This window comes from Dipodomys merriami, unplaced genomic scaffold (genome assembly GCF_024711535.1).
Source record: "Dipodomys merriami isolate MVZ:Mamm:240054 unplaced genomic scaffold, mDipMer1.0.p SCAF_336, whole genome shotgun sequence".
NCBI lineage: Eukaryota > Metazoa > Chordata > Mammalia > Rodentia > Heteromyidae > Dipodomys > Dipodomys merriami.
The window spans coordinates 98357-125721 of record NW_027204893.1 but is presented as its reverse complement, the minus strand read 5'-3'; the positions used below and the strand labels follow the sequence as shown (position 1 = coordinate 125721).

Sequence of the window (27365 nt, the reverse complement as noted above, 5' to 3'; positions counted from 1 at the left end):
AAGCTATGTCTCTAACGCCCAGATAACCTCTCAAACAAGTTAACGCTTGTATTGTACAAACCTCTCATTTGATTGCTTTTAGCCTATTTACAACACACACACACACGTTTCTGCAACCTCTACTTTGAGGGGATACTTATGAAAGACTTCTGCTTCCAATTAACCTGTTTTCCAATAGTTACATTTGCAATGACAACAGCTTGTTCTTCCCACCTCTAAAGATAGAGGTAAGCAGCAAAAGGGTGAAGAGAACTGCCTTGGAGTTTGACTTTATCAGGAGCACTTTACAGAGAAGGCACTTAAAATCAGTACCTGGGAACAAGCTTCAAAGTGAGCTGCAGTCTATTACAGTAAATGGACAAGAGAAGGCACAACCACAGAGAAGGTCTTGCATTTATTTACATGGAGGGACAAGAACTGGTACAAATAATAAACATTGTTTTAAATACAAATAAATAGTTCTGGTTTCTAGAGGAAATAACTCTGAGTCCTAACTTAAGTATTTTCTAAGTTCCTATTAAAAATAGAAGGCTACTGGCATTAAGGTTGCTTTACTATAAGCTTTTGAGGACCTAAGGATAAAATGGTGCATTCTATACTTTAAGAAGTCACCAGAAAAAAAAGGGAGACAGCTGCTCCCACCTCCCTGAACTAGCCCCCAAGTGGAAGGAGAGCCATTTGCATCACAGATATGTACAGCTAATAAATGCAGAGTATTTGATATCTAAAGACATCTAAAAAGACTGAACTTGGGGAAAGCACTACCTAGTATGGCTAGTCTTGAACTTGTGACCTTCCTGTCTAAGCCTCTCCAGTACCAAGATTACCCACGTCTAGTATCTTTATACTTTTAGGAAGACTTAAGTATCTACAATGAAAGCTTCTTTTACTAGGAATGAAAGTGGTAAACAGTCTTTGAATTACCACGAATGGCACGTGGAGTATGGAATATAAGTGATTTACTTAGAGAAGCAATGGTGCTACCCAGTTACCCAGTCTGTCAAACCTGGTATCGTATCACCAAACTGAGCTGAAGAAACACATTTGTGAATCTCTCTATATTTTTCTGGCCAGAATTGTTCAAAGAGGCATTTTATTTTTAATCTAGTAAAATGTGTGTTCTACAAATGATTATTTTCAAGTCATGAAGTTTTTTTAGAACTACTTAAAACATGAGGTGGTCACAATGTTGGTTCCAGAGCAGAGTCCGCTCCAGACTTACAGTGCCCATTGCATGTGGCCTGTACAGACCATCCAGCCTCTTCTGCTCAGACCCCACATAATTATTAGGCAGTAATGCTTGTTGGTGACCTATATAGGCTTTCAAAGAACGTTTGCTTTTCTATTTAGATCAGCTATGACACAATTCCAAATGGATTAATCTCATGCTATAAAAACAATCTCATGCAATTACTGCAAATTTTAAAAGTCCTGTTAGTAATATTTGGTATTACAGAAGGTAGGATTATTTAGATTATTAAAAATGATCACTATAGAGTAAAAGCTGGGTTTCTAAATAGAATGTTTGTTGTAGTATAAAATGTTTGTTGACGTAAACAATTTTAAGATATACACACCATGTTTTTCTAATTGAGATTTTGAAACTTACAAGCAGAATCTTTAACAAGATGACTATAAATTGCCAAGAACTCTCTTTTTTCAATCCAGTTGGAAAGACTGTCATTGTAAATTCTCAAGTAGTTCTAGTTATGATTTAAAACCCATAGTTATGATTTAAAATCTGCCTCTTTTTTTTTTTTCCTTTTTATGTTGCAAAGACATGTGCACAAGAAAATGCCCCCCCCCCTTTTTGATGGACTTAATTTTTTTCTCCTGATTTAAGTAGCATTTTATAAGCTTGGCTTTCTTTCTCTCTGGCACCTTATATTTATTTCTGGAGTTAAAAATTCAAGCAAACCCAGCCAACTAGAGCATCTTCAGTGTTCAAATCAGTTTTGCACATCATCCTATTTATTCTGGATGATACTCAATTCCATGTATTGTTTAGGGAAGACACATCAGGAACATCCAAAAACATTGTATTACCAAATTCTAATATGTGTTTGTGCTCTGTTGGACAGTACCGCTTACATCTACAAAGTACAAAGGCAAAGGAGCTTAGGTGTGGAGATCAAGTTGCTTTTTGCTGCTACAATAATTCATAAGCATCATCTTCGAGATTTCCAAGCTGTTCTGGAATAGGGAGTAGTCCTTTTTTTATCTGGTGGCTTAAAGTAGGAATAGACAGGTGCTGCTGGGTACTCCGCATCAGGATTTTCTGCCATCATTTTCAGCTTTGCTTCAATGGCTTTGATCTTTGCAGTGACGCTGGAAAAAGGATAGCAGAGGCTGAGTGGGACTTGGCAGACTTGTATGCTTCATCTTTTTTATGCCTCAGGTATCAATCACATTTAATCCTCTCTCTCACATACATACACACACACACACACACACACACACACATACACGCGCGCGCGCACACGCACACGCGCGCGCAGTATTCAGCATCTTAATGCTGGGCATAAACTAGACAGTTAAAGATAGAATTCAAAACAACATTATCAAGTAGGTTATATTTCTCATTTTGAAGATGAAAGAATTGAGGCACAGGGTTAGTTACTTGCCCAATGTTGAAAAGAATAGCTAAAGTTTGAATACAAATTGGTGCTAAAGTCTATGCTGTAAACCATTATTACAGTGTACTACATTGTGAATCACCAAATAATAATGGAGAGAAAAAAAAAAACAACATTCTGGAAATCCTATAGTGTTATTTACAACAAAACAAGCATAGTAGTCAGCAAGTTACTTGTTTCTAAACCTGGTAATAACCCTAACAAGGCTTACATCTATATTTTATATGTAAAGAAAAAAATGCAGACAGGCAGTAAAACCCCCAAAGTACACACAGCTAATGAACTACAGAGGTAGGATTCATCTCAAAGCCCCTGGTTTTTCCTCTTCATAGAGTGAGAGGTAAACAGCTCTGTAGTGCACAGAGAATGAGGTGAGGAGAGGCTTAGAAGTTGTGAGGAATTTTCTTACTGTGGTCACTACTTTATCTGGAGCAGAATGCAAGGCCAATGGATTCATTTATTTTCAACTCTTGGTGCTATTGATGGTCTACAGCTAGAGACACAAACTTAGAAAGAATGTGTGCATGTGTGTGTGTGTTTATGTCTATATATATGGTTTGCTAGAAATCCTCAAAAGTATACCTACACATTTCATGGACAAGGAACTAAAAACCAAGTCACGATAAAGATTAAGTATTTGAGGAAATGGCTATGTTTACCCTGATTTGACTATTACACAATGTATACATGTATTGAAATATCATATGACATCTCATGAATATGGGTATTCTTTTCTTTTGTGCCTGTCTGGGGCTTGAACTCAGGACCTAGGCACTGTCCCTGAGCTTTTGGGCTCAAAGCTAGTGCTCTACCACTGAGCCACAGATCCATTTGTGGCTTTTTTGGTGGTTAATTGGAGCTAAGAGTCTCACAAACTTTCTTTAAAACCTGGGCTGGCTTTGAACTGTGATCCTTAACATCTCAGCTTTCTGAATAGCCACCAGCACTTGACCAACACGTCAATTAAAAAAGTAAAAAACAAAATTAAAAAAAAAAAAACCAAATCAACAACAAAACAAAACAAAAAAACAAATCCTAAGTTACAATGAAAAGTATACTGAGGCACCTCTTCCATTATTGAGACATCCAGCCTTCATTTTGTATGAGTAACAGGGGAACAATCTCCTTTAATTAGGCATAGATGTAAATAGAACTATATAAAGTGATATTCTCTGGATTAAAAAGTAGATGAAAAAGGGGCTGGGAAGATGGCTCAGTGGTAGAGAGCTTGCCTTGCATGCTCGAGGCCCTGGGTTCGATTCCTCAGCACCACATAAGCAAAAAGAAAAAAGCCGGAAGTGGCGCTGTGGCTCAAGTGGTAGAGCACTAGCCTTGAGCTGAAGAGCTGAGGGACAGCGCCCAGGCCCAGAGTTCAGGCCCCACGACTGAACCCCCCCCTCCCAAAAAAAGATGAAAAACACTAGGCTATCTAGTAAACAAGTGAACTGAGCATAAATTCTATTGTTCCTGTACTTACATTTATGAACCACCCCCCCACCCCCCCAGAAACCAACGTAGAATCAAGGAGGTTCAGATTTGATAGGGAATTAGTATAGTCGGCAGATATAAGCTCTCAATGAATCTATAGAAATCCTAGTTATATTTATTTTCTTTAGTTTACAAGTTCTCAGGATCACAAAACAATAAAGGCAACACAAAATTATGAAATAAGATGACATTACACTTAAATTTTTTTTTTTGGTAGGTCGTGCATCTTTTTTTTTTTTTTTGGGTTTGGTCGTGGGGCCTGAACTCTGGGCCTGGGCGTTGTCCCTCAGCTCTTCAGCTCAAGGCTAATGCTCTAACACTTGAGCCACAGCACCACTTCCAGCTTTTTTCTTTCTTTTTGCTTGTGGTGCTGAGGAATCGAACCCAGGGCCTCAGGCATGCAAGGCAAGCGCTCTACCACTGAGCCACCTTCCCAGCCCCAGGTTCTGTGTCTTTAACTCTGGGCCTGGGCGCTGTCCTTCAGCTCTTTTCTCAAGGCTAGTGCTCTACCACTAGAGCCACAGTGCTACGTCTGGCTTTTTCTGCTTATGTGCTGCTGATGAATTGAACCCAGGACCTCAAGCATAGGAGGCAAGCACTCTACCACTGAGCCACCTTCCCAGCCCCTAAATGATTAATTTTAATGTGTCAATCTATCCCCTCTGGAAATATTTCAGGACCACGTCCCCTTATAGTTTTGTGAGATATTCTTACATCTCTTTTATTTGGCATACAAAAAGACAGATTTCCCTCTGACTTTATAATAAACAGGAATGTCTTTGTAACTGTTAACTGTAATTCTTCTATCAATGCTCTTTCATATATCTTCCTCCCCTTCCCTGGAACAGCTTTAGAACTGTACTCCTACATTTACAAGGTGATTTTGAAGTACTAAATAAGACTGAACTGTGACTCTGAATTGATTCTGCAATTTGCTATGTGCCTGGTTTCAGTTAAAATAGTTCACCTCTCTAAACTTCAGTTTTTCCTATATAGAAAATGATTTTTATGCTAATTAAATGACACACTGCATATGAAGTGTTTAGCACAGTGCTTGCTTACAGTATGCCTGACAAATCCTGGCTATTGTTAGTGTTATTGTTAAAAATTTCTCCCTAGGCTACAACAGAAGAAAAAAAGTCCCCCCAAAACAAAAAACTTGAATTTCTGCTCAACCACCCACTTAACTTCTCCTTTCTCTACCCAACCCTTAGTGCCCCTGTTTTGAATTAACTCCAGAGAAGTAACTGACACTATTACAGTTGCTGCAATGGTACATAAAATTTTGTATAAGGGAACTCATAGCTGGGGAAGAATTAAGTTTATAATGACAAAATGCCAAAGGGACTCAAGGCCTTATTGAAATGCTTGTGTTTAGGGTAAGGACTGGCTCTGATTTATCTTTGTATTCCAAGTGCCAGGCACAAGTCTTGGTGTGTGGTAACTAAACTCACTCTTTCTGAGTGAATGAATTCTACAAATGGAGCTAGGGAAGTACATGATTTTGGGGGATGGAAAGATAGGAAATATATACACACACTTTAGAGGCTAATTGAACATATTTCTTTTTTTTTTTGGGTCCGGTAATAGGCCTGAACTCTGGGCCTGGGCACTGTCCTTCAGCTCTTCAGCTCAAGGCTAGTGCTCTACCACCTGAGCCACAGTGCCACTTCCGGCTTTTTTCTTTTTGCTTATGTAGTGCTGGGGAATCGAACCCAGGGCCTCAAGCATGCAAGGCAAGTGCTCTACCACTGAGCCACCTTCCCAGCCCCTGAACATATTTCTTAACACAGCATGTTAGGAGGTTTTACTGAAAATTGAGAGTGTAAAGACTCACTAGGGTTAATGAAGGCAAGGAATGAAATGGCTCAAGCCCTGAACAACTGTGTCCTATTACAGTGTACTGTCTTACCTTAGGTTAGACTGAGTTGGCTCAGTGCTTGAGGACGGCTCAAGACTGATCGGAAGGATCTTGTCATTCTTGTTGTGATCATATCGCTGAAAGTGAGAAAAAGGGGCAATTAAAAACCTGTTCCACATGATAGTATAAGGATTCAGAAAGTATAATGCTACCCAGTTGATCATCAGCTTATTTCTAGACAATTTTAGAACTGTTTTACATTTAAAGTAAAAGCCACACAGCTTTGGTCTAAAAGCTATAATTTTAGAAAAGGAAACAGAAAAGGAGCTTTTATCCAGGAATTAGTCTTAGTTGGTAAAGAAAAAATTTCATAGCTAAGAATTTCAAGGTTTAAATGCACAAATGTCACAAATATGCAGCAGAGCTACCCTCTTACATCCTTATTTTGTCATATACTGCCACTTAGGGTATTTGTTTTATTCCAAACACTTTAAAATCTTTCCAGACTGTACAAAATATCAATGATAACATTCAACTGTTAACAGATCTGAGTGAAGACTTGCATCAGTTTTCAGTTGCCGATAATACTATATAGTAAAGGAGTTTAAAGCCTGGTAATTGCTAACTTCTTGTAAAAAGCAAATATTAAGGAACATTCTGGAACCTCTTGTTAGAAAAGATTTACACAGAGAACCATGAGGAAGAGATTTTCAAATGAAAGACAGGAACGAAGGATGATTTCTTTTGCGTGCCTTTTCAATGAGATGCAGAATGAGAAAACGACAGCCAGTTTGACAAATGAGACTTGATTTTCTTTTGAGTAAAAAGCATTTTGTAATTCTACTTGTTTCTATTTTTAAGGAAATGTGTCCTAGAAATTGAGAAGATTTGTGATTACCTGAAATGCTCATAAGGACCCAAAGTTTTTGAGCTTTGTTTTTCAGCTTGGATACTGACTGCACTTAAACGGCTGTTCAGTTTCTGTGACTGTACTGGGAAGTGTGTTAAGTAAAGGATAGAGTGTTTCTGATCAAAAACTATTGTCACATAGCTAACTATCATAGCTCTAGCTCTGACTCAAAAATCCTTCTATAAAAAGGTTAATCCAGACTTAATGCATGAGGAGAATCAACTCTTGGGACTGTTCCAGTCCACACATTTCACTTTTCTGTGCCAGCTGGAATAGAATACCAGTCTATTCTTTTTTTTTTTTTTTTTTTTAATGACTATAGCTTTTTCTGGCATACTCTCCCAAGAGACTAACTACAGGATGAACAGGGAAGTTTGTCACTTCTTTGGGCCTGGAGGTAATATAGCCACCAAAAAGTACCACAAAAATGATATTCTAATATTAAACATGATAATCTAATATTAAATTCTCAAGACCTGGAGTAAGAATATATCAGTGTTGTCAGAAGTTTTTACCCCCTCACCCCCACCATGTCTCAAACATTTACAGTAATAAATTCAAACTCTGCACATAGGCAAGAGGCTGGAAAGAGTTTAATAATGCCTAAAGCAACTAATTTTAAAACTAAATGTATATTTTCCCCTAAAGAACCACCTCCTTGAAAAAAATGATAGAGGTCTGAGTATACATATTAGCCACATGGAAAAGTCAATCAAAAACAGGATCTGTGGGTATGTGGAGAGAAAATAACAAGGAACTTAATCTCTCCTGAGATGCTTCTCTTTAAGAAAAATCTGGCAACACAGATGGTAAATACAAGGAGGAGACCAAAGTATTGCTGTTCCAGATGCAGAGCTGGGATGCAAATGGAAAATGAGAAACTATCAGACTCATTCATTGAGGATGAAGTGTGTGGTACTGTCTTTTGGGTTGCTCAGACTTACCTTTACTTGAGCATGTGCCCATCGTACTACCAGCTTCTTAGACAGTGCCAGCTTGCCATTGAGACATTGGATGGCTTGTTCTGCTTCCTGTTCAAGAGAGATTAAAGTTAGTCAAAAATTCAAATGCTACCAGGTGTCAGCTCACACCTGTAATTCTAGTTACACAAGAGGCTCAGCTCTGAGGACTGATGTTTGAAGCCAGTCCAGGCAGGAGAGTCCATGAGACTCTTATCTCCAATTGACCACCAAAAAGACGAAGTGGAGCTGTGGCTCAAGTGGTAGAGCAAAAAAGTTCAGGGACAGCTCCCAGGCTCTGAATTTGAGCCCTAGGACCAACACACACATGCACAAAAAATTCAAATGTTTAACTATTGTGATCTCTTACGACTTCACTAGCCTTGAGGCTGATTTTCTTACCAAATTCCTTTTGATAAAAACTTAGCAAATGCTTTATAATTTAAAAAGCCTTCTAACAAAAGAGGTATAAAAACTCAAATCCTGTCACTTGTTGGCAGGATGATGTTTGACAGACCATTTGAGGTCTCTAGCTTTGTTACTTATAATACATAGGTAATACTGTTGCAGAAGACATATATAATACAAGGCTTATAGTGAGTACTTCATCAATGTTAGCTAACTGTGTTAAATACTACTGCTTTCTGCCCCTCTGTTGAGGAAGCATGTACTCAAGAAACTGTATTCCTTCAGGGACATAGGAGTGAAGGAAACTGGACCAGAAAAAAAGAGTACATTAGAGAGACAGTGAGCAAGGTTATTTGTGTGAGTTAATCTATGCTCCTATTTTTCAGAGCCTAAAATTCCCTAATCCCATCAACATCAGAAAAAGGAGAAACAAGGTTAAAAGGAATTCCTGAAGATAGATAAGTCACTCTAAGTCATTCCCAGGTGACTCCCTGGCTGTACTTTTTCTTGACAAACCAGCCATCTGTGTCCATGAGGTCAAGTATAAACCATATTTAGCAGGGGCCAATGTGAAATAGCCCTTAAGGAACAGAAGAGGAACAGTAATTCTAAAGGGAGGGAGAGCCTATCCCAGACTGAGATGTAAAATAAGCACTCCAGACCAGTTTTCCAATGAGTCTCTTGTTCCTCGGAATTCAGAAGAAGATATCCAACAAGTATTTATTTAGTACCCACTTGTGTCAGGCACTGCATATCACTAGCCATTGTGTTCTACCACACCATACAAAATTAAGGTGCTAAGTATATATGAGTAAACATTACAGATTACTTTTGTGGAATGAGCTCAATGATTTCAATTGTTTGAGTCATCTATATTTCTATAGTAAAGAGAAATATCGGTACATGTTCTTAATAAAATCACAACTAGGCAATATTCCGACATACAACAAAATTACAGTGTACTAAGCAGCATCTCTGTATTTAATAACATTAAAAGTTCATTTCCTTATCAATGCATTTCCATCCTAAGAGCTAAATTTTAATATAAGATATATGCATATTCTATGGATGAAGCTGACCATGCTCTTCTATAAATATTAAAATTTGATTGTATTTGAAATCAGGGCTTTAGTGCTGTTCCTGAGGGTTTTTTTTGCTCAAGGCTAGTGTTCTACCACTTGAGCCATAGCTCCCATTCTGGCTTTTTTTTTTTTTTTTGGGTCTGGTCATGGGGCCTGGGCACTGTACCTTAGCTTTTCAGCTCAAGGCTAGCGCTCTACCACTTGAGCTACAGCGCCACTTCCGGCTTTTTTCTTTTTGCTTATGTGGTACTGAGGAATCGAACCCAGGGCCTCATGCATGCAAGGCAAGCGTTCTACCACTGAGCCACCTTCCCAGCCCAACACTTCTGGCTTTTTGGTAGTTAATTGGAGATAAGAGTTTCAAAGACTTTCCTGCCTAGGCTGGCTTTGAACTGAGATCCTTAAATCTCAGTCTCCTGAGTTGCTAGGATTATAGGTGTGAGCCACAGCGCCCAGGTGAGAGTACCTAAAGAAAGCAAAATAAAGTTGTGTATGGCTCACTACAGACAATGTTTCTGTACTATAGGGCAAAAGTACTGAAGGAAACCTTTGTTGGTCAGCTACTAAAGAAATAAACAAAATGAGATAGGGAAGGGTGGACATTCCAAATCATTTTGGTCATTAAAGTAGGCCAGTTATCTAAGATCTTGAACCTAAGGAGAGGTGACTTCACAAGCTGTTTTCTAAGCATCATTTTTAACATTAGGTGTTAAAAGAGGCAATCATACTGAAGAATTAGATGTGACTCCTACCCACAACGAACTGGGGTAGCAGTAGTCAGGAGATGCAAAATGATTATAACAGAATTTTACCATCAAAGAGAAAGGAGCTCAATTACCTGCTTAGTTTCAAAGTTAACAAAACAGTACCCTCGAGGCTGCCCCTCCAAAGCGCCTGACTTGTGGAAGAGGAAGTCAAACTGTTTCACCTTGCCGAACTTCTGGAGGAGCTTGAGGAGGTGGTATCTGTGGAGAAAGAAGAGCCTAAGAGTTCATTCTAGGAATTCAGTTGACCACTCAGTTTCAAGTGCAAGATGAAAGCAGGAGCCAATTTACTCCAGCTAATTTAACACCCGCCCCTCCATCTTCCTCCAAACTGCTGTTTACTTGGCAAGCAGATTGTTTGCCTCTATTTGGAACGGGAAGTAGAACTGTCATGCCTATATGCCTGTCCAACATAAAAATACCAAACAAACAAACAAAAAACCCACACCTAACAAACAGCTGTCTGGCTCACAAGCATCATTTGTTTTTCTTTGGAAGAAAAGCTCAAAAATAGTGTTGATTTATTTATTTTTAAGTTCTTGGCAATGAAATAGCATTTGTGAATAACTGTAACTCCATCAGCAATACACACCCACATTCCAAAAGTCAAAGCCTACCCCTCTAAAAAGTAAATGAAAGTAACAAAAACACATATATTTTCATACAAATAATGATAAAAATGTCTATAAGACTTTCCTTTGTAGTTCATCATTAGATCCAAAATCAAACTGTAGCTTGTGGCATATCTGCAGAAACTTGAGTTAGGACAATGTGTAACTACAACACAACTGAGGCTGGTCCCACATAAGGCAGGGAAACTTGGACAGTCCTGTGAATCAACCAGCCATGGGTAATCAACCAACTTTATCTGCCCTCACAGTTTATACTCTGGGATACAGTCAAATAAGGAAGCTAGATAGTCAAGGAAAAAACTTCCCAAACAGAAGATTACCCCAAGCTATTTATTGCTTGCTACTTAGCTCCCCATCCTATCCTTGGATTCTTTATTCTAAAATTTATTTGGTTTCTATAGGGCTTCTAAGTTATTCAAACAGATGTGGCCACAACAGGTTGCTGTGGCCAATCTCAATTCCGACTTCCTGTCATCTGATGTAAGAGTGAGACAAACCAACAGTTCTCCCATTTCCTTTTCCTTTGGCCTTCCTCCTGGCATCCTCCGAGCTATTCAAATGGAGTCAAGGCTTTCTCTAAACAATGCTGTTCCAGTGATACTAAAAAGGTATCAGCCCACATGCTAAATCTGTTTTTACTGGGAATTCCACCCCACAGGGAGTCAGTAAAGTTGTCTTTATAGGCACACATATTCATACTGTTTTCTAGAAGAAACTCATCAGGATTTATTATCGAACAAGAATCTCCTTTGGGAGACAGAAGATATGAAATTTACCATAAGTTATACTAAATTTGATACCAATGCACATCAAGCAACCCAATTATTTTTGACATAGAAAGGCAGATATAACACAGGTCTGGAATAGGGAGAAAGGATCCTAAGGCACACTGTGAATTGCAATCTCCTCTTTGGATATGTTTTAAAAATGGGAGGGGAAAAAAAACAAACCATACCCCAACTCCTTACTTTCCTAATTCCCAACAAGAGACTGCAACTGCTTAGTGAGAATATATGAGGTGACTCTTCAGGGAAATTTCTATTTTCCTTGGTTATCTGAATGGGCTTATAGCAAGAGTGAATCTACTAGACATAGATGAGCTACAATAATCTCCTCCAGGGCCTTTAATTCGTAGCTGTATCTTTTACTTACTATACTCATTCAAATATGTGCACCATGCTAGATGCCATGGAATGGTGGGTCAGACACATTAAAAAAAATTAAGGCTGCTGTGGGCTGGCCATCTTTTCATTAGTTCCATTCTGTTTCATAGCAGGAAGGTAACACAACTGGTATTTCCTAGGAAATGAATTATAATTTACTCAGGGAAAAAAAGCCCACCAACAGATTATTCACTGTAAGGCTAACAAACACATTCTGCCTAAGTATGACCTTAAGATTCCAGGAACATCTGCTTAGGTTTGTGTCTTTCAACTTCTCCAGGATTTCTTTTCTTGTTTGATAATTTCTTGAAATTATCAGAACACCGAAACAAAAAGAATGAAATGTTTACTATTTTACTTCCTGGAGATGGGACTGCAAACTCTGATAGTGAAAAAAGCTGCTTTCACATCTGCAAATACTTTTATCTGCTGTGGGCATGGGAGAGCTCACTACTTATCCCAGGCATGCTTTACTTAATGAAACATGTGTCCTGCTGCCTGCAGGAGCAATTCAGTTGGTATACCACATATTCCACAACCTATTCAGTATTTTCTGTGGTAAGTTTTTCAAATAGTCTTCCTGCTACATGACAGAAACAATCTATGCAAATGTTAAAACAGACACCTATGTATGTATCCAGAACTGATTAGGTACCTGGCCTGTGTAGATGAATGAATCTCCCTTGAGGGCCCTTACATTCTGGTCAAAGCTACACATAATTGTGAAACAGTATGATATTTACACACAGAGGTATGTATATGCACACAGTGACAAAGGAACTCAACTGTGAAAGGAAGGCAGTAGCTAAAAAAAGCTTTGAGAGACAGGAGCCAGTGGCTCACACCTGTAATCCTAGCTACTCCGGAGGCTGAGATCTGAGGATCATGGTTCAAAGCCAGCCCAGGCAGGAAAGTCTGTGAGACTCTTATCTCCAATAAACCAATAGAAAATGGGAAATGGCGCTGTGGCTCAAGTGATAGAGCACTCGCCTTGAGCTGAAGAGTGCAGGGACAGCGCCCAGGCCCAGAGTTCAAGCCCCATGACCGACCCAAAAAAAAAAAAAGAGCTTTGTGTAGGTCAGCCAGAGGGAATACCATGTAAAAGAGGTTTGAATCTGATCCACTAAAAGATGGTCAGAACAAGCAATTCTAATGAGAAGCCAATGAAGTGATGTAAGATTAATTTTAATGAATAATTTGTTTTAAAGGAAGTTTTCTTTGTAAATCTATACAAATTACAGAGGGAATCATTATTTTCTGTACTATATATCTTATTAAATGGTTTCATACTTCAGTACCCTGCCCCTTTCCCCCGCCCCTCCTCTCCCCCCCCCCCCCCCCCCCGGCCCTGACAAGGTCTCACAATGTAGCTCAGGCTGGCCTCAAATTTGGTTATGATTAGTTTTTTTTTCCTGCTCTACCACTTGAGCCACAGCGCAACTTCTGGCTTTTTCCGCTTATGTGGTGCTGAGGAATCGAACCCAGGGCCTCATGCATGCAAGGCAAGCACTCTACCACTCAGCCACCTTCCAAGCCCTGGCCTCAAATTCGGAATCCTCTTGCTTCATGCTTCTGAGTGATGGGAAAACAGGTGTGTTCCACCATGAAACCATAGTTTCAGACTTCAGTAAGCAAAGATTAAAGGCTGTCTCACAAAAAGCAAGACCCCAAAAGGAGACAATGAGGGAAACATAAGGAGTCAGCTGAGACAAAGACATTTTTCTCAGGGATACAACATTCGATCACGGTTCATGAATTTATTTTCCTTTGCATTCTGATTTACCTAGATAAACCCTGAGATCAGCATCAGGACACTTTCACTGGACTGGCTCTCCACTGCTTTTAAGCTTTTAATGTATTCCAAGCTAATCACTTACTTGCAACAAATTGAAGACCCTTTTCAGCTACCTCATGCATGATCAGTGGGAACAAGATACATTTACATTCCTCAGACAAGGCTGTTTAGGAACTCAATGCCTTGGGTTCAACCCCAGCACCACAAATCCAAACCAAATACTCCTTAGGATAGACTTCAACTCTGCACTACTCTTCAACCCCATTTCTCATATCTCAGTCTCACCCACTGGTCTAGAAGTTCACTCTATCTAGTGACAGTGTGATGATGGCAGGGTTGGTTATGGCAGCCTCTCCCAATCAATCTTCACCTTTAGTCTCTGACCTTCTAATTCATCTTACTTTTATGAGAGCTTTTCTAAAACATTACTTCAATGGAGCCAGGCTCCTTTTAACACAAGGAATCTCTTCTACATGAAATTAAAACTTTTCTTACAAGTTTGACAAGACCTTGTCATAGCCTGAGAGGCTGCAATCTATACAACTATTCTCTTTATCATCATTTAGTATTTAACCTCTCTTTAGGCCAAAAAAGTTGTCCTGACTTCCTGCCTATACTTAAACAATTTCCTTATTCCTACTTAACATGATTTTGTTTATTTCCCTTTCACTTAAAATGCTCAATTAGAATTTTGATGACTTTATTCTCGCTCATGTATGATGCAGTGTTTATAATACAGCTTTTTTACATAGCATATCCAATATTTGAAAAGAAAGGCAGTAATAATTACTTAATTAATTTTAGAGGAAACCACAGTGTGGAAAATAGATGTCAAAGAATATGTTTTGGCTTCTCTGTTGAGAGCCCTGGTAAGTGGTATTTAGAGGTATAGTTTAGCTTTAGGTCCCACAACAACTTAAAAGAAGACCCACATGTTTAAAGTTGAAACAGGATACTTTGGGTCATGACTATTCATTTACTGAGACTATTAGAATATTTATTTAAAGCACTCTAAATCAGGGAGTAGGAAATTAGTCCTATCATTAACTTTAGTAAGTTAAACCAACTCACTTAACTCTTCTTTTCCTATAAAACAAGGAAAGAAATATTTGTTTCCTTTACCCCCCTAAGCTGTTACGGGCTGAAATATGTGAACCTCATATAACTTTAGAATTAGAAATGTTCCTATCATTCAGTTGAACATTCTCATTTTATAGGTAAGAAATATGAGGTGTAATGTAGTTGGAGAATTAGAATATAGTGGAGAGAACATAGGTTTGGATTTTGCTACCTCCATAAATAGGGGTGTATCATCAAATCCAAACCTCTAAAGTCTGCTTAGTCATATGAGTATTTCTGGCATGTAGCATCACCTTTAAATAATGAGTATTGCAACAAAGAGTAAACACAAACAAACAGGAGGCATGATAGTAAAGTGCTAGACAATCAGCTGGGAAGGATTATTTTTTTGAGAGGGGACTGGACATTCTAATATAACTCTAACAAGACTCAGACTAATAACCAAGACATACACAGAATGTCTAGTACTAGTGGTAAAATAAATTTGGGAAAACGCTGTTTAGAAGTAAAAAATTGTCACTATTTTACAGATCTCTGTAATGGTATTTATGACAAGAAATGTATACCTTGCTTTCTAAGAGGTTAGGAGAAGCGGTAAAAAGAAAAGATACAGACAGGAAAGAGATAAGAAGGGTTGATTAAATGGGAAATAGCAGCAACTGGCAGTAATTCCTAGGTGAAGGACTAAGTTTAATTAAGAAACTGGAAGATGTTTTGTAAACTTCTATCAAGGGTCATTAGAAGCTTAGAGATCTGGATTCTACTAACAACACTTACTGAGAATTAACTACAAGACAAGTACCATATGTTCAAATAAACTGTATCTTAGAGTAATCTAATGCTTGGGAAGGACTGTATTTTAATTATTCTTCCAGGCTCCTCATTATTTATCCTGAGAGGAGTAGGATACAAAAGTTTACCTATTTTGCAAGCTGCCTGGTGGCTCACATCTGTAATCCTACTCAGAAAGATGAGATCTAAGGAAGCCAGCCTGGTAGAAAAGTCCCAGGGACTCTTACCTCCAATTAACCAGCAAAATGCTAGAAGTAGAACTGTGACTCAAGTGGTAAAGGGCTATTCTTAAGCAAAAAAGCTCAGAGACAGCAACAGGCCTTGAGTTCAAGTCCCAGGATTGGCACAAAATAGCAAAAACATCAGATATTAACTGAGAGCAGGGGCAGATTCACACAGTCTTCCATAAGGCCACGAGTCATGTGAGAGAATGCAATAAATGCAATCTATATTCCAGAGTCACTTGGCCAAGGTAATACAAATTAATATCATAAATTTATAGTGGGACCCAAACATATCTACACTTAGCTAATTTGAGCTTCAAAAGGTTTAAGGAGTTCAACTTTCTGTTGTGATCCTGTGGTGTAAGTTTACATTCCCTTTCCTCTCTCCTAATCCCAATTCTTTTTTTTTTTTTTTTTTTTTTTTGGTGCTTCTCCTGGGACTTGAATTCAGGGCCTGGGCACTTCTGTGTTCAAAGCTGGTGCTCTACCACTTGAGCCACAGCACCATTCCTGGCTTTTTTCTTCCTTTTCTCTTTCTCTCTTTTTTTTTTGTGTGTGATTAAATGGAGATAAGAGGCTCAAGGATTCTCTTGCCCAGTTTGCTTCAAACTGCAATCCTCAGATCTCAGACTCTGAGTAGCTAGGATTATAGGAATGAGCCACTGGTGCCTGGCTTAACTCTTATTCTTAAATATACTTTTCTTCAACAGATGTTCCATTCCCTCTTCTCTAGTCTTTCGCACTATTTCACAGGGAGTACTTTCTAGAGCTAAGGATATACTTTATGTCTTCTCTAAGCATCAGCTCTGTGTTTAATCCACTATCTTTTACTACTCTTGTCACCAATCACTACTTTCCCCCTACCAAACAACCAGGTGAAGAAATAACCGCTCAATTCTTTGCTAAGAAATTCCTTTCCACGATAATGGCTACGATGGAAAGAGTGGCAAGTCATCAGGGATTGACAAAGAAAGGGTTGTGACTAAAGGCTTTAAGCACATCTTCCCCAAAGTTTGATCAGAGCTTCTCTGAGCTTTTTCTTTTTGCCCAAGTGTTGGGGCTTAAAAACTAGGCCTTGCATTTTCAGCTTTTTTTTTGCTCATAGTTAGAACTCTACCACTTGAGCTACATTTCCAATTCAGACTTTTTTTCTGGTTAATTAGAGACAAGTCTTGTGGATTTGTCTGCCTGGGTTGACTTTGAACCACAGTCCTGAGATCTCAGCCTCTTGAGTAACTAGGGTTATAGGTGTAAGCTACAGATGCCTAGATGAAATTTTCTTTTATATATAGTTTCTGATTATTTTTACTTTATGACAAGGCTCCTCAAATTTAAAAAGTCTGAAAACTACTTAGGATGGTATTTAGCACACAACAATCACTCAAATTTATTTAGTGAATAAAGACCAAAGAGACTAGGATGATCTCTGAGATCTCTTCCCACTCTCATTTTCTATGGTGTCGGGCTGCTTACATAGGAACTTTACTGATGTGGGACTCTTCTGCCTGTTTACAAATATCGTGATCGTTCAGCTGTTCCTTTTTCTAGGAGACAAAATATATTAAAGGCTGATTCTATAACACAATTTCTTATAGTCACTGACTATAAAGATTCAAATACTTGGAAATAAGAAAACATTTGACAAGTAGAAAAAAGTAAGTTTGTGTCCTTAAGGTAGAAGAGTGCAAATGTTAAAAAAAAAGTGACAACAGGCTAATACCAAATCACATTCTCTTCAAAGAGAAATTAAACATAAATCAGAAGGCTAAATATATCCTATACCTCTTGAAATTCTTGTGAACATTATCACTACCCATACTGTAGGTAATGAATCACAGTGACGTAAGACTTACTCTGTGATTTTGGGGTCTAGGTTGCCAATCCATAATCGGTGCCCTTCCTGTAGAGAGCCCTCTGAAAGGATGGATGCGTTCTCCAGGGGAAGTGTTTTTGTTTCTGCTTCCATCAATCTCTAGGAAATATTAAAGAGAATGTGAACAATTTAGACAGGAAAGGAGCAACTCTACTTGGACATGAGATTTCATATTTAATGCAACAAATATTTACCCAAGGAAGACATATTCTCTGGGAAGTCCTTCAAAGGCCTCAGTCTACAACCAGGGCCCTCCACCAGTTTTCTTAGGAGAGCTCCTATGGCATCCAACACAGAAGCTGCTATTTATGGCAACAGAGGTGTGGCTATGGAGAATCTCAAACTTTCCTTAGGCACGAGGCCAAAGTCTCTATTCCTACATCATACTCCAACTCAATAACTGCTCTCCAAAGTTTAACCACTGCCTCCTAAAATAAGAGGTCTCAATGGCTATCAAAGGGAATAGCAGGGAAGAAACAGTATCATATTCTTTTTCCTAATGGAAGAGGCATTACAGCAAAGGAAAGAAACAACACAGGAAATTAGTACACAAATTTTTTTTTTTTGGGTCCGGTCGTGGGGCCTGAACTCTGGGCCTGGGCGCTGTCCCTCAGCTTTTCAGCTCAAGGCTAGCTCTCTACCACTTGAGCCACAGCGCCACTTCCGGCTTTTTTTCTTTTTACTTATGTGGTGCTGAGGAATCAAACCCAGGGCCTCATGCATGCAAGGCAAGCTCTCTACCACTGAGCCACCTTCCCAGCCCTAGTACACAAATTCTGAAGCTAGATCCCAGTCACAGATGCTTACATTTGAAAGGGGAATGGGAAAATACAAAAGCAAGAGCTATAACTTATGCGAAATCCTGCAAACACAATTAAGCAGGGTGATCTGACTCAGGGTTGCACTGCTTTAGACTGAAGATCTTTCTAAAAAAGGCAGAAATTTCTAATATTCTCATGTTGAGAAGCAGTAGCCAATTTAAAAATTACTGCCAAAAGGCACAATCTTCATTTTAAGTGACAAATGCAGGATACGGGGGCTCAGGAGTGATCTGGTTCAAATCTTCATTTTTATACATAATTACCTTATGACTTTGGCAAGTCACATGATCTCCTTTAATGTGTCTTCCCCACAAAAAGATTTTCCTTATTCTCTGTCACGGCCACTTTTTCCCCTCCCATATAATGCAAATAATGCAAAGTCATCTAACATTTTATTTTGTATCTATTTTGTAGAGGGCAGGACTTTGCCACCTCAGTCAAGGTTTTATCCTCGGCACTCACTACTCGGTCTGGCTAATGGCTGGTGCCTAAAATTTATTATTCCAACTGGAGCCTTAATTTCTTTTTCCTTCCTGGAATGGAGACAATCATTCCTATTTTCATGAGGTCTTTTTCACTAAGAATATCCCGGTGACAGCTCAGCAACCGGCCACATGAGAAACTGTAAAGTGTAATGAAAGATCAAGGCGGCATGACATTTCTCTAGAATGCAATGGCGACAATCTCTTAAAAAGAGAGTTCTAAAGATCCTTCCCCAGTTGAAACGCAACAACCCTGGACGCCAGGAAGAGTTATTTGGGGGGGGGGGGAGAGTGAAGTCCGAAGAAGCAAAAGGCATTTATTCTTGAAGCCAACAGGCGGGGGTCCAGCCTGGAAGCCTGGCTTCCCAATTCCCGCCGGCGAATTCCCGGAGGCCAGGGGTCGTTTTCTACTCGGCTTGTTATTTCCGGGCCGGAGGCAGGACAATCCGGGGCGGGGACTGAGGGCCGTTCCGCGGGCCGGCGAAGGGGGGGTCTTTCCCACGACCTCCTCACGGGGCTAGCGCTGAGGGACGGGGGCACGCAGCAGCCCCACTCACCTTGGTGACTTCACCGTTGTGTCCTCAGCTCATAACCTGAAGACCGGTCTTGACGCCCCGGTCGGACAGACTTCTGGAAGCGTCCGCCTCCACACCGCCGGCTGCCAGGCCGTCCGTGACGCACTACGCCTGCGCCGTCGCACCGCCCCGTGACGTCACGACGCCCGCGCCGCCGCCGTTGCCGACGTCGCACGAGTCTTTCCGTAGTAACCCAGGCGATAGTTGGTGAGTGCCGTCGAGGGGTGTCAAGGCGCGCTGGGGGTTCTAGGTACCCGAGATTCTATTCAAAAACCTCTGAGAGACGTCGGGGGGACGGGATCACCGCCCTTGACCCATTGGAGTCCGGCCTGACCTTAGGCCTGGGGCGGGGCCGACGGCTCGGAGCGCGCCTCGCGGGGTGGGGGCGGGGCTCGGTCCAGCTCCCCGGATGCCCCCGAGCTTGTTAAATCGTAGGCGCTGTGCTGTAGCCTGTCACCTGACGGGGACATTTCATCTTTCAGAACAGGCCTTCGGCCGTAGGTGAGGAAGAAACAGAAGCTGAAAGATAGCTTTACCACGGGCCATTGGCTCACGAATTGATGGAGCGTAAATTCAATCTTACTAGGCTTGTCCAAAGCCTGTACTTTTGAATCGCTACTAAGTGCTGTCCGGTGGAAAACAGTTGTCGTTTCAATAACCCTTCTCCATTTACACAGTCCTGACTGCTTTTACACAAGTAATCGAGGTCCAGTCCAGAGCGTTTGACCAAGCTGAGGTCACATACATAAGGAAATACAGGAGAAGCCCGTCTCTTTCTCAGGTCTTCTCTGAAGTTTTTCTGTTTTTTGCTCCCCCCCCCCCCTCACTTTATCATACTCTTCATTTCCGAGAATCTTGGCGTGCTTATGGGATGAAAACTTGCCCCGATTAAGGGCTCTCGCTGCCTGGATTGCAGGAGGAACTTATGGTTCTCCTGCCTTCTCCCAAGCTGATAATTTTATAGTAAAGAAAACAAAACCTAGATAGGAGAAATGATTTAATACATTTACAAGTGATAGAAGTACACCAGATGCTTTTTGCTTTTTTTTTTTTTTTTTTTTTGTCGTTCGTGGGTCTTGAACTCTCGGCCTGGGCACTGTCTCAGCTCTTCAGCTAAGGGCCAGCGCTCTACCACTTGAGCCACAGCACCACTTCCGGCTTTTCTGTTTATGTGGTGCTGAGGAATCGAACCCAGGGTTCGATGCATGCTAGGCAAGCACTCTACCACTGAGCCACCTTCCCAGCCCATGATCTCTGCCTCTTGAGTCACTAGAATTGCAGGTGTGAGCCACCAGTGTCTTGGCCTACTGTTTTATGTACACAGTGTCGTATAATAGTTAAGAGTGCAGACTTTGGAGCTAAGTTGTGTTAGTTTAATCTTAGGCAATTCACTTGTGCTTTTGTTTCCTCATGTGTAAAGTGGAGACAGTTTTAATACTTACAGGGTTATCTTGAGGCCCAGATAAGTTAATGTGTTGTATGAAGTACTTAGAGTATGGTATGTAACATAATTATCACTAAAATATTAGCTATCATCATTACTAGTGCTATAATACTATAAACCCCAAAATAGAATTATAATAATTTATTATATAATAACCTTTTTATAGGGGGGCAATACTAGGGTCTAAACTCAGGACCTGGGCTTGCTTGCACAAATAGATGGCCTATCACTTGAGCCATTTCCCCAACCGTTGGTATCTTCTTAAAAGCTCATTAATATCACTGCAGTGAGGTAGAAATTGTTGCTCAAAAAGGCTATATGACCTACTCAAGGTCATATTATCTATTTAGTGGGGGAACTAAGATTCCAGTTCCACACTATGCCCAAAGCCCTACACTGTAGCCACATTGCTTCTGTGTATGGGTTAATTTTGTTTGATAGTACTACAACTCTCATGATGTTTCTTTAACATTAATTCTTTATCTATGCTGAATTGAATGTTTATGTGTTTGTCCTTATGGTAAAGATTCAAGCGACAGCCTTTATTCAGCTTTGACTTTGTTATTTCCTGACTTCTATGTAATTAAAATCTATGCCTCAAAGCATTTCAGCAATATGGTCTATTTATAGAATTGTCTTCCGGTTCATGTCTACCGGGTCGGCTTTTGGGTGTTGCATTTTCTGTCAAAGGTTGTTTATTTCTAACCCATTTTGACTTCCTGTTGCTTTGTGGATTGGTACTCTGACCTGTAATAGGAACATCAGGAAACCTGTCATACAGGGGGTTGCCAGATTGGGCATCTCTATATTAAATATTATGTAGCCATATTTGGATGTTAGTGAGTTAGGTCCTGGCTATATTAGGCAAAAATGTAGTTTTAGAAGTTTCACTAGGACCTAGGTAACAGTGGCTCATGCCTCTGTAACCCTAGCCTCTCAGGAGGCTGTGATCTGAGGATTGTCATTTGAAGCCAGCCTACACAAGAAAGTCTGTGAGATGCTTATCTCCAATTAACCCACACACAAAAAAAGAGAAGTTAGGTGTGGCACCAATGGTAGAGCACCATCCTTGAGCAGAAAAAGCCAAATGAGAGCATAAGGCCCTGACTTCAAACTCCAATACAACACAAAAAGAAAGCAGGAAAGAAAGGTAAAGAAAAGAGATCATCCTGGGATCTAAGCCAAACTTTCGTGAATAGCTCTTAAGGAGAACTGGGCTATTAGCTGCATGTTCTTGGACAGTGACTTAATCCCTGAGAGCCTCAGTTTCAAACTCTTTATACTTTGTTGAATTATCAACTAGATGTATTAATCTAGAGCTGGTTCTGGCAGCTCATGTCTGTAATTCTAGCTCAGGAGACTGAGATCTAAGGATTTTCATTCAAAGCCTGCCTGGACAGGAATGTCCATGAGACTCTTGTCTCCAGTTAACCACCAAAAAGCTCATGTGGAGCTATAGTTCAAGTAGTAGAAACTAACCTGGAGCAAAAAAGCCCAAGGACAGTGCTCTGAGTTCAAGCTCAAGGACCACACATACCCACAAAAGAATAAAACAAGAAGATAAGACCTGACCTCAATGGATATTAACTATTGATAATTAAAAAGGAGGGAAAAGTATTTCTTTACTTTCCATTCAGGTCTGTTATAAAGACTTAATACACTAATCACTGCTGCCAGCACACTTGTTATTGAAAATTCCATCAGGAGAAAGTAGTTACTTTTGTACTACTCATTTGTTTCTCTTTAGAAAAGAAGTAATGATAATAATGGTAGTAGCTATGTTCATTAATAGCTACCATATTCCAGACAATTGGCTACATATTTATATACATTCATGATTTCATTTTATTTGAAGAGCAGGTTCCTTTTCTCATTGGTAAAGAAAGTGATGCCCAGAAAGGTAGAATAAATTATCCAAAGTAGAAATTTGCATACATGTCTGACTGACTCCAAGCCACCTTAAACATCAGCATTAATGATATACATATAGAATTTCTTTGTGTCTGACACATAAGAAAAAGATGAAACTGTTAATAGATACGTATTAGTCATTGTGCTATCTAACCTTGTTCTGAATTCTTAAGAAACAACTAATATGTCTTTTTTACAGTAGGGAAATTAAGATGCTGAGAAATGTAAAACATTTATTTAGTGTGGAGCTGGGACTGGATCCCTGTTTTTCCAGGCTTCAAAGTCCTTATCTTTGGTCAGTCTGTTAAACTGCATTAGAATTTTTAGGAAGATGTTTTAAATTTTTAAATGAGATGTGGGACTGATTTTCAAAGAACAGCTTCTGAATACTTGCCACCAATTTTTAGTTTAATAATAGCCAGATTCTGGGCAGATGCTATAGTACTGTTTGTTGGCTAGGACTGTGTTCCATCTCAGGGGCAGCATCTTTCAGACCTCAGAATTATAATATATAACTTACATTAACCTAGTGGAGGGTGGTATTTTCCAGTGCTTTTATACCATAGAAGACCTCAGGCCTCAATTATGCTTCAGACTCACATTAAACTGTGTTCTAATTGGTAATCAGTGCATAAGGAACCAAAGAAAATTTTAATTAAATGCTGTCGTGTAAATTTTCCAGTCATTTTATGCCTATTGAAATGGTTTTCTTATTTAAAAGTCCTCATCCAGTGTTCTGCTCTTCCTTTTAAACTTCATCTAGATTTTGAGCTTTTTCTTATATTAAAATTTAATTAGCAGTCCTTAAAGATTTAGGCTGCTGCACATTTGCTTAATAGGCATTTTGGTGCAGTAGAAAGAACTGGGGCTCTATGTCCTGTAGGCTGTGGGAAAGTTACTTAAATCACTGTGTGCCTCAATTTGTTTATCTTTATAAAGTGAAGCAAGTCTTTTTTTTTTTTTTTTTTTTTTTTTGGGTCCGGTCGTGGGGCCTGAACTCTGGGCCTGGGCACTGTCCCTTAGCTCTTCAGCTCAAGGCTAGCGCTCTACCAATTGAGCCACAGCGCCACTTCCGGCTTTTTTCTTTTTTCTTATGTGGTGCTGAGGAATCGAGCCCAGGGCCTCGAGCATGCAAGGCAAGCACTCTACCACTGAACCACCTTCCCAGCCCCATAAGAAGCAAGTCTTCTTTGTTACAGTTATTGGAATATTAGAAATAATAGATCTACATTGTCTGGTCCCACTTGTTGATAATTGGTAAGAATTTTCTAAAGTATGGTTTCTTTTACTTAGATCTCCTTTTTTTGTCTTCTTTCTAGTGGATATTCACAAGGATTGTCTTCTGTCATGGCCTTGGGATTAAAGTGTTTCCGCTTGATCCATCCTGCATTTTGCAGTTACCTTACAACTTTGACCAGACCTATTTCAGAAATCACAGTGAAGACAATGAGTGGCAGACAACCTGACCATAGGCAGTACATGGCCTGTACAGTTGTACCAGTTCGACATTTTGCCACTAAGAAAGCCAAAGGTATAGACATATGACCTCCCCTCCTCTTTCTTATGTTTGACCCAGGAATTATAAACTGTCTGTGATCTCAAAGATACACTGAATTTCTTTCCTGTCCACACAAAGAAATTATGTCTTGGACAGTTCAGTTGAATTGCTTGAAAGGTCTCAATAACAAGAGACTGTGTGTGAACCCAGATCCTTTTTTCTTTTACTATGCTGCCTCATTTATTTCTTGGTGGCTCAGAACATACCTAACTTATTCTTTCAGGTTTGGAATTAGAGGTTTAAGTATCAACCAAACAAGAATGCTTGTGACAGGCATCATCATCTTCTCTCCTAGAAGGAAGATACATGGTGGAAGCATAATTAAAAACAGGAGGTTTTTGGGTGAAAGGAGTATTAGAACTGTGGATGTAGATGGATGATCTTAATGGCTTTTGTCATCTAAGAATGAGATTTTGATGTACCACAGGTCTCGGCTAAAATAGCACTTCCTTTAGGGAAGCCTTCCCTGACCTCTTAGAGTAGGTCAGGTCCCGAGTTACCTGCACTCATGCACACTGTTATTTTACCTTTGATGCACTTAGAACAGCAGTAATTAATTAATTAATTAGTTACTTGTGAAATTATTGTTTCTTATGGTCTTCCATGTTGAACCCAACAAAGGTAGTCTTTTTTTTTTGTTGTTGTTGTTACTTAGCACCCACCACCAGGGCCTGACTCATGGTATATATTCCATACTTTCATTGGATGAATGAGTAAGAATTTGTAGTAGTGGGTCAGGTAGTCCATGCTCAAGGGTGGTGTTACAGATATGACACTAATATTTTCCTACTCACTGTCCTTTTCTGGTTTCATGCAGTTAATTACTGAAAGATGATGAATGGTCAGAAGACTTTACATTCTGTTAAGAGTGATTCAATAATAACATTTGATATATATGTTTTATTATATTTATTTTTTAAGTTCTCTTATATTTACTGGATTAGTCTTTATCATTTATTCCTTGAAGGGGTTTTTAATAATTACCTAGTTAATCCAGATCTGACCATTTTGCAAATGAGAAAAGTCCAGTACCTTTGTAAAAAATTTGCCCGTGGTCATGTCTAGTTAGTGGAAGAGATGGAAATCTGAGCCTCTTGTTGCAGCAGCATTTCAGTTTCCTAGACACCCGACTTGAACTGCGGCCTCTAACCAACTTCTTTTCATATTCAGTGGGCTGTTCAGGTTTTTTTTTTTTTTAAGTTTCCTTAAAAAGTTGCTTTTCTTTTTCTTTTAGATTTATCAGTCTTTTTACATTAGGGATACTAATCTTTTGTTGATTGTGTTATAAGTTATCGTTTTCTTTTTCTTTTTTTTTTTTACTGTGTTTATGGTGTTTTTGCTGGATATAAGTTTTCATGTCGTTATGTTTTTCAGTTTTTTCCTTTGTCATTTATGCTTTTTATGCCTTTTTTCTTTTTTTGTTTTAAAAAACAGTTTTATTGAGATACAGTTCACATTTCTATAATTTAGAGTGCAGCTCACTGTTTTTTTTACAACTGTACCTTTTTTCTTTTTATTATTATACTTAAGTAGTTGTACAAAGGAGTTGCCATTCAACAAAGTAGTTTATAAATATATCTTGGTCAGTGGCTTTTTATAAGTCTTTTTCAATTAATATTTCCTGTCCTGACAGAGTTTATATCTGAATATGGTGTGAATTAAAACACTAGTTTTAAGTTTCTTTTCTATTATTATCAGTCATAAGTTGTTTTACACCATATGTAGCTCATCCAGGTTTACAATGACTCCTCTTTTCTTTATATGTATGGTATTGTTCCTGAGCTTTTGTGTTTGTTGAACTACTTTTTCTCTCTGCATTTAATTTCCTGACTGCTTGAATCACTATCACAAAATCTTGAATTTATTGAGTCAAATCTTTCTCCTCATTATATATTTTTTCATTTTCTTTTCAGCCTTTTAATCTTCCTTATGAAATTTATAATCATACTGTCAACTTTTTCCAGAAGAATTTGCACAATCTTTTAGTCAAATATATTTATGGGGTATCGTAACATTTTTGTTACCTTTGTATTTGATATATTTAAAAATTATTGTGAGCTACAGCATATATACTTGTATGTGTGTACTATATATATATATATATATAGTAGAATTTAGTAGATATCTAAATTTCAAGTGTATGGCTCAGTAATTTTTTTTCTTTTTTCTTTTTCTTTTTGATGGTATTGTTTAAGTTTAGGGCTTTCCACTTGCTAGTTAGGTGCTCTACCACTTGAGCTATATGTGCTTTAGTTATTTTTCACATAGCATCTTGCATATTTTGCTTGGGGATGGCCTAATATAGCAAATTAGCTACACTATGCCTTCTATGTAGTTGGGATCACAGGCATGTGGCATAAGCAAATATCTTCTATCCTTATTTGCTAAAAGATATTTAGCAATCAGGTGCTGGTGGCTCATGCTTGTAATCGTAGCTACTCAGGAGGTTGAGATCTGAGGATCACAGTTCGAAGCCATCCCCAACAGAAAAATTCATAAGACTGCATCTCCAATTAACCAGTAGAAAAGGTTAGACTTGGGTGTGTGGCTCAAGTGGTAGAGTGCTAGCTATGAGTGAAAAAGCTTGTATTGACAAAAGGGGAAAAAAAGATTGTTTTTAGCAAAACAAACATACAACAAAACCCTTTTTAATTTTAAATTAGTTTAAGTCAAATGTTACCACATTTATTGAGATTATCTCCTCCCTGCACCTCTTATCTCCCCTCCTCCCCTCCCTGACTTTTTCTGCAATGCTGGGGATTGAACTCATGACCTTGCTCATGCTAGGCAAGTGATCTATCACTCAGTAACATCCCTAGCCCATCTTCTATTAATATGGTAACTCAAAACCATTTTTGGAATTTTGGTATGAGGCCTGCTTGCTATTGATATATAGTTTGAATATAC

The 27365-nt window shown here is 39.1% G+C and overlaps 2 protein-coding genes across 8 annotated transcripts in view; one reads left to right on the top strand and one right to left on the bottom strand.

Moving 5' to 3' along the window:
- Nucleotides 1-375: 375 nt before the first annotated feature.
- LOC138803169 (probable RNA-binding protein 18) lies at nt 376-19661 on the bottom strand. Its single transcript, XM_069986996.1, has 6 exons — nt 19528-19661; nt 17648-17766; nt 10183-10309; nt 7840-7926; nt 6037-6122; nt 376-2328 (listed from the first exon to the last, which is right to left on the bottom strand). Exons 2-6 carry the CDS (start codon nt 17758-17760, stop codon nt 2169-2171), a joined length of 573 nt encoding a protein of 190 aa, XP_069843097.1. The 5' UTR covers nt 17761-17766; nt 19528-19661; the 3' UTR covers nt 376-2168.
- Nucleotide 19662: 1 nt separating this feature from the next.
- The window catches only part of LOC138803168 (ribosome-recycling factor, mitochondrial), a 60326-nt gene continuing 52623 nt past the window's right edge, over nt 19663-27365 (top strand). The window contains exons 1-2 of one of the 7 annotated variants that reach the window (XM_069986995.1): nt 19663-19752; nt 24220-24431. In XM_069986995.1, the coding sequence (XP_069843096.1) occupies nt 24248-24431 (184 nt within the window). In that variant the 5' untranslated portion in view covers nt 19663-19752; nt 24220-24247. Of the gene's footprint in view, nt 19753-19969; nt 20047-24219; nt 24432-27365 lie in introns of those variants that run through there. The other 6 variants (XM_069986992.1, XR_011364886.1, XR_011364887.1 and 3 more) reach the window with 6 other exon arrangements.

What these genes read in the sequence shown, in the direction of transcription:
- LOC138803169 (XM_069986996.1), bottom strand. Translation starts at nt 17,760, where the DNA reads ATGGAAGCAGAAACAAAAACACTTCCCCTGGAGAACGCATCCATCCTT. An exon ending in TTAACTTTGAAACTAAGCAG is followed by an intron (nt 7,927 to 10,182) that starts GTAATTGAGCTC and finishes TCTCTTGAACAG; the next exon opens with GAAGCAGAACAAGCCATCCA. An exon ending in CCAACTCAGTCTAACCTAAG is followed by an intron (nt 2,329 to 6,036) that starts GTAAGACAGTAC and finishes TCCTTTTTCCAG; the next exon opens with CGTCACTGCAAAGATCAAAG.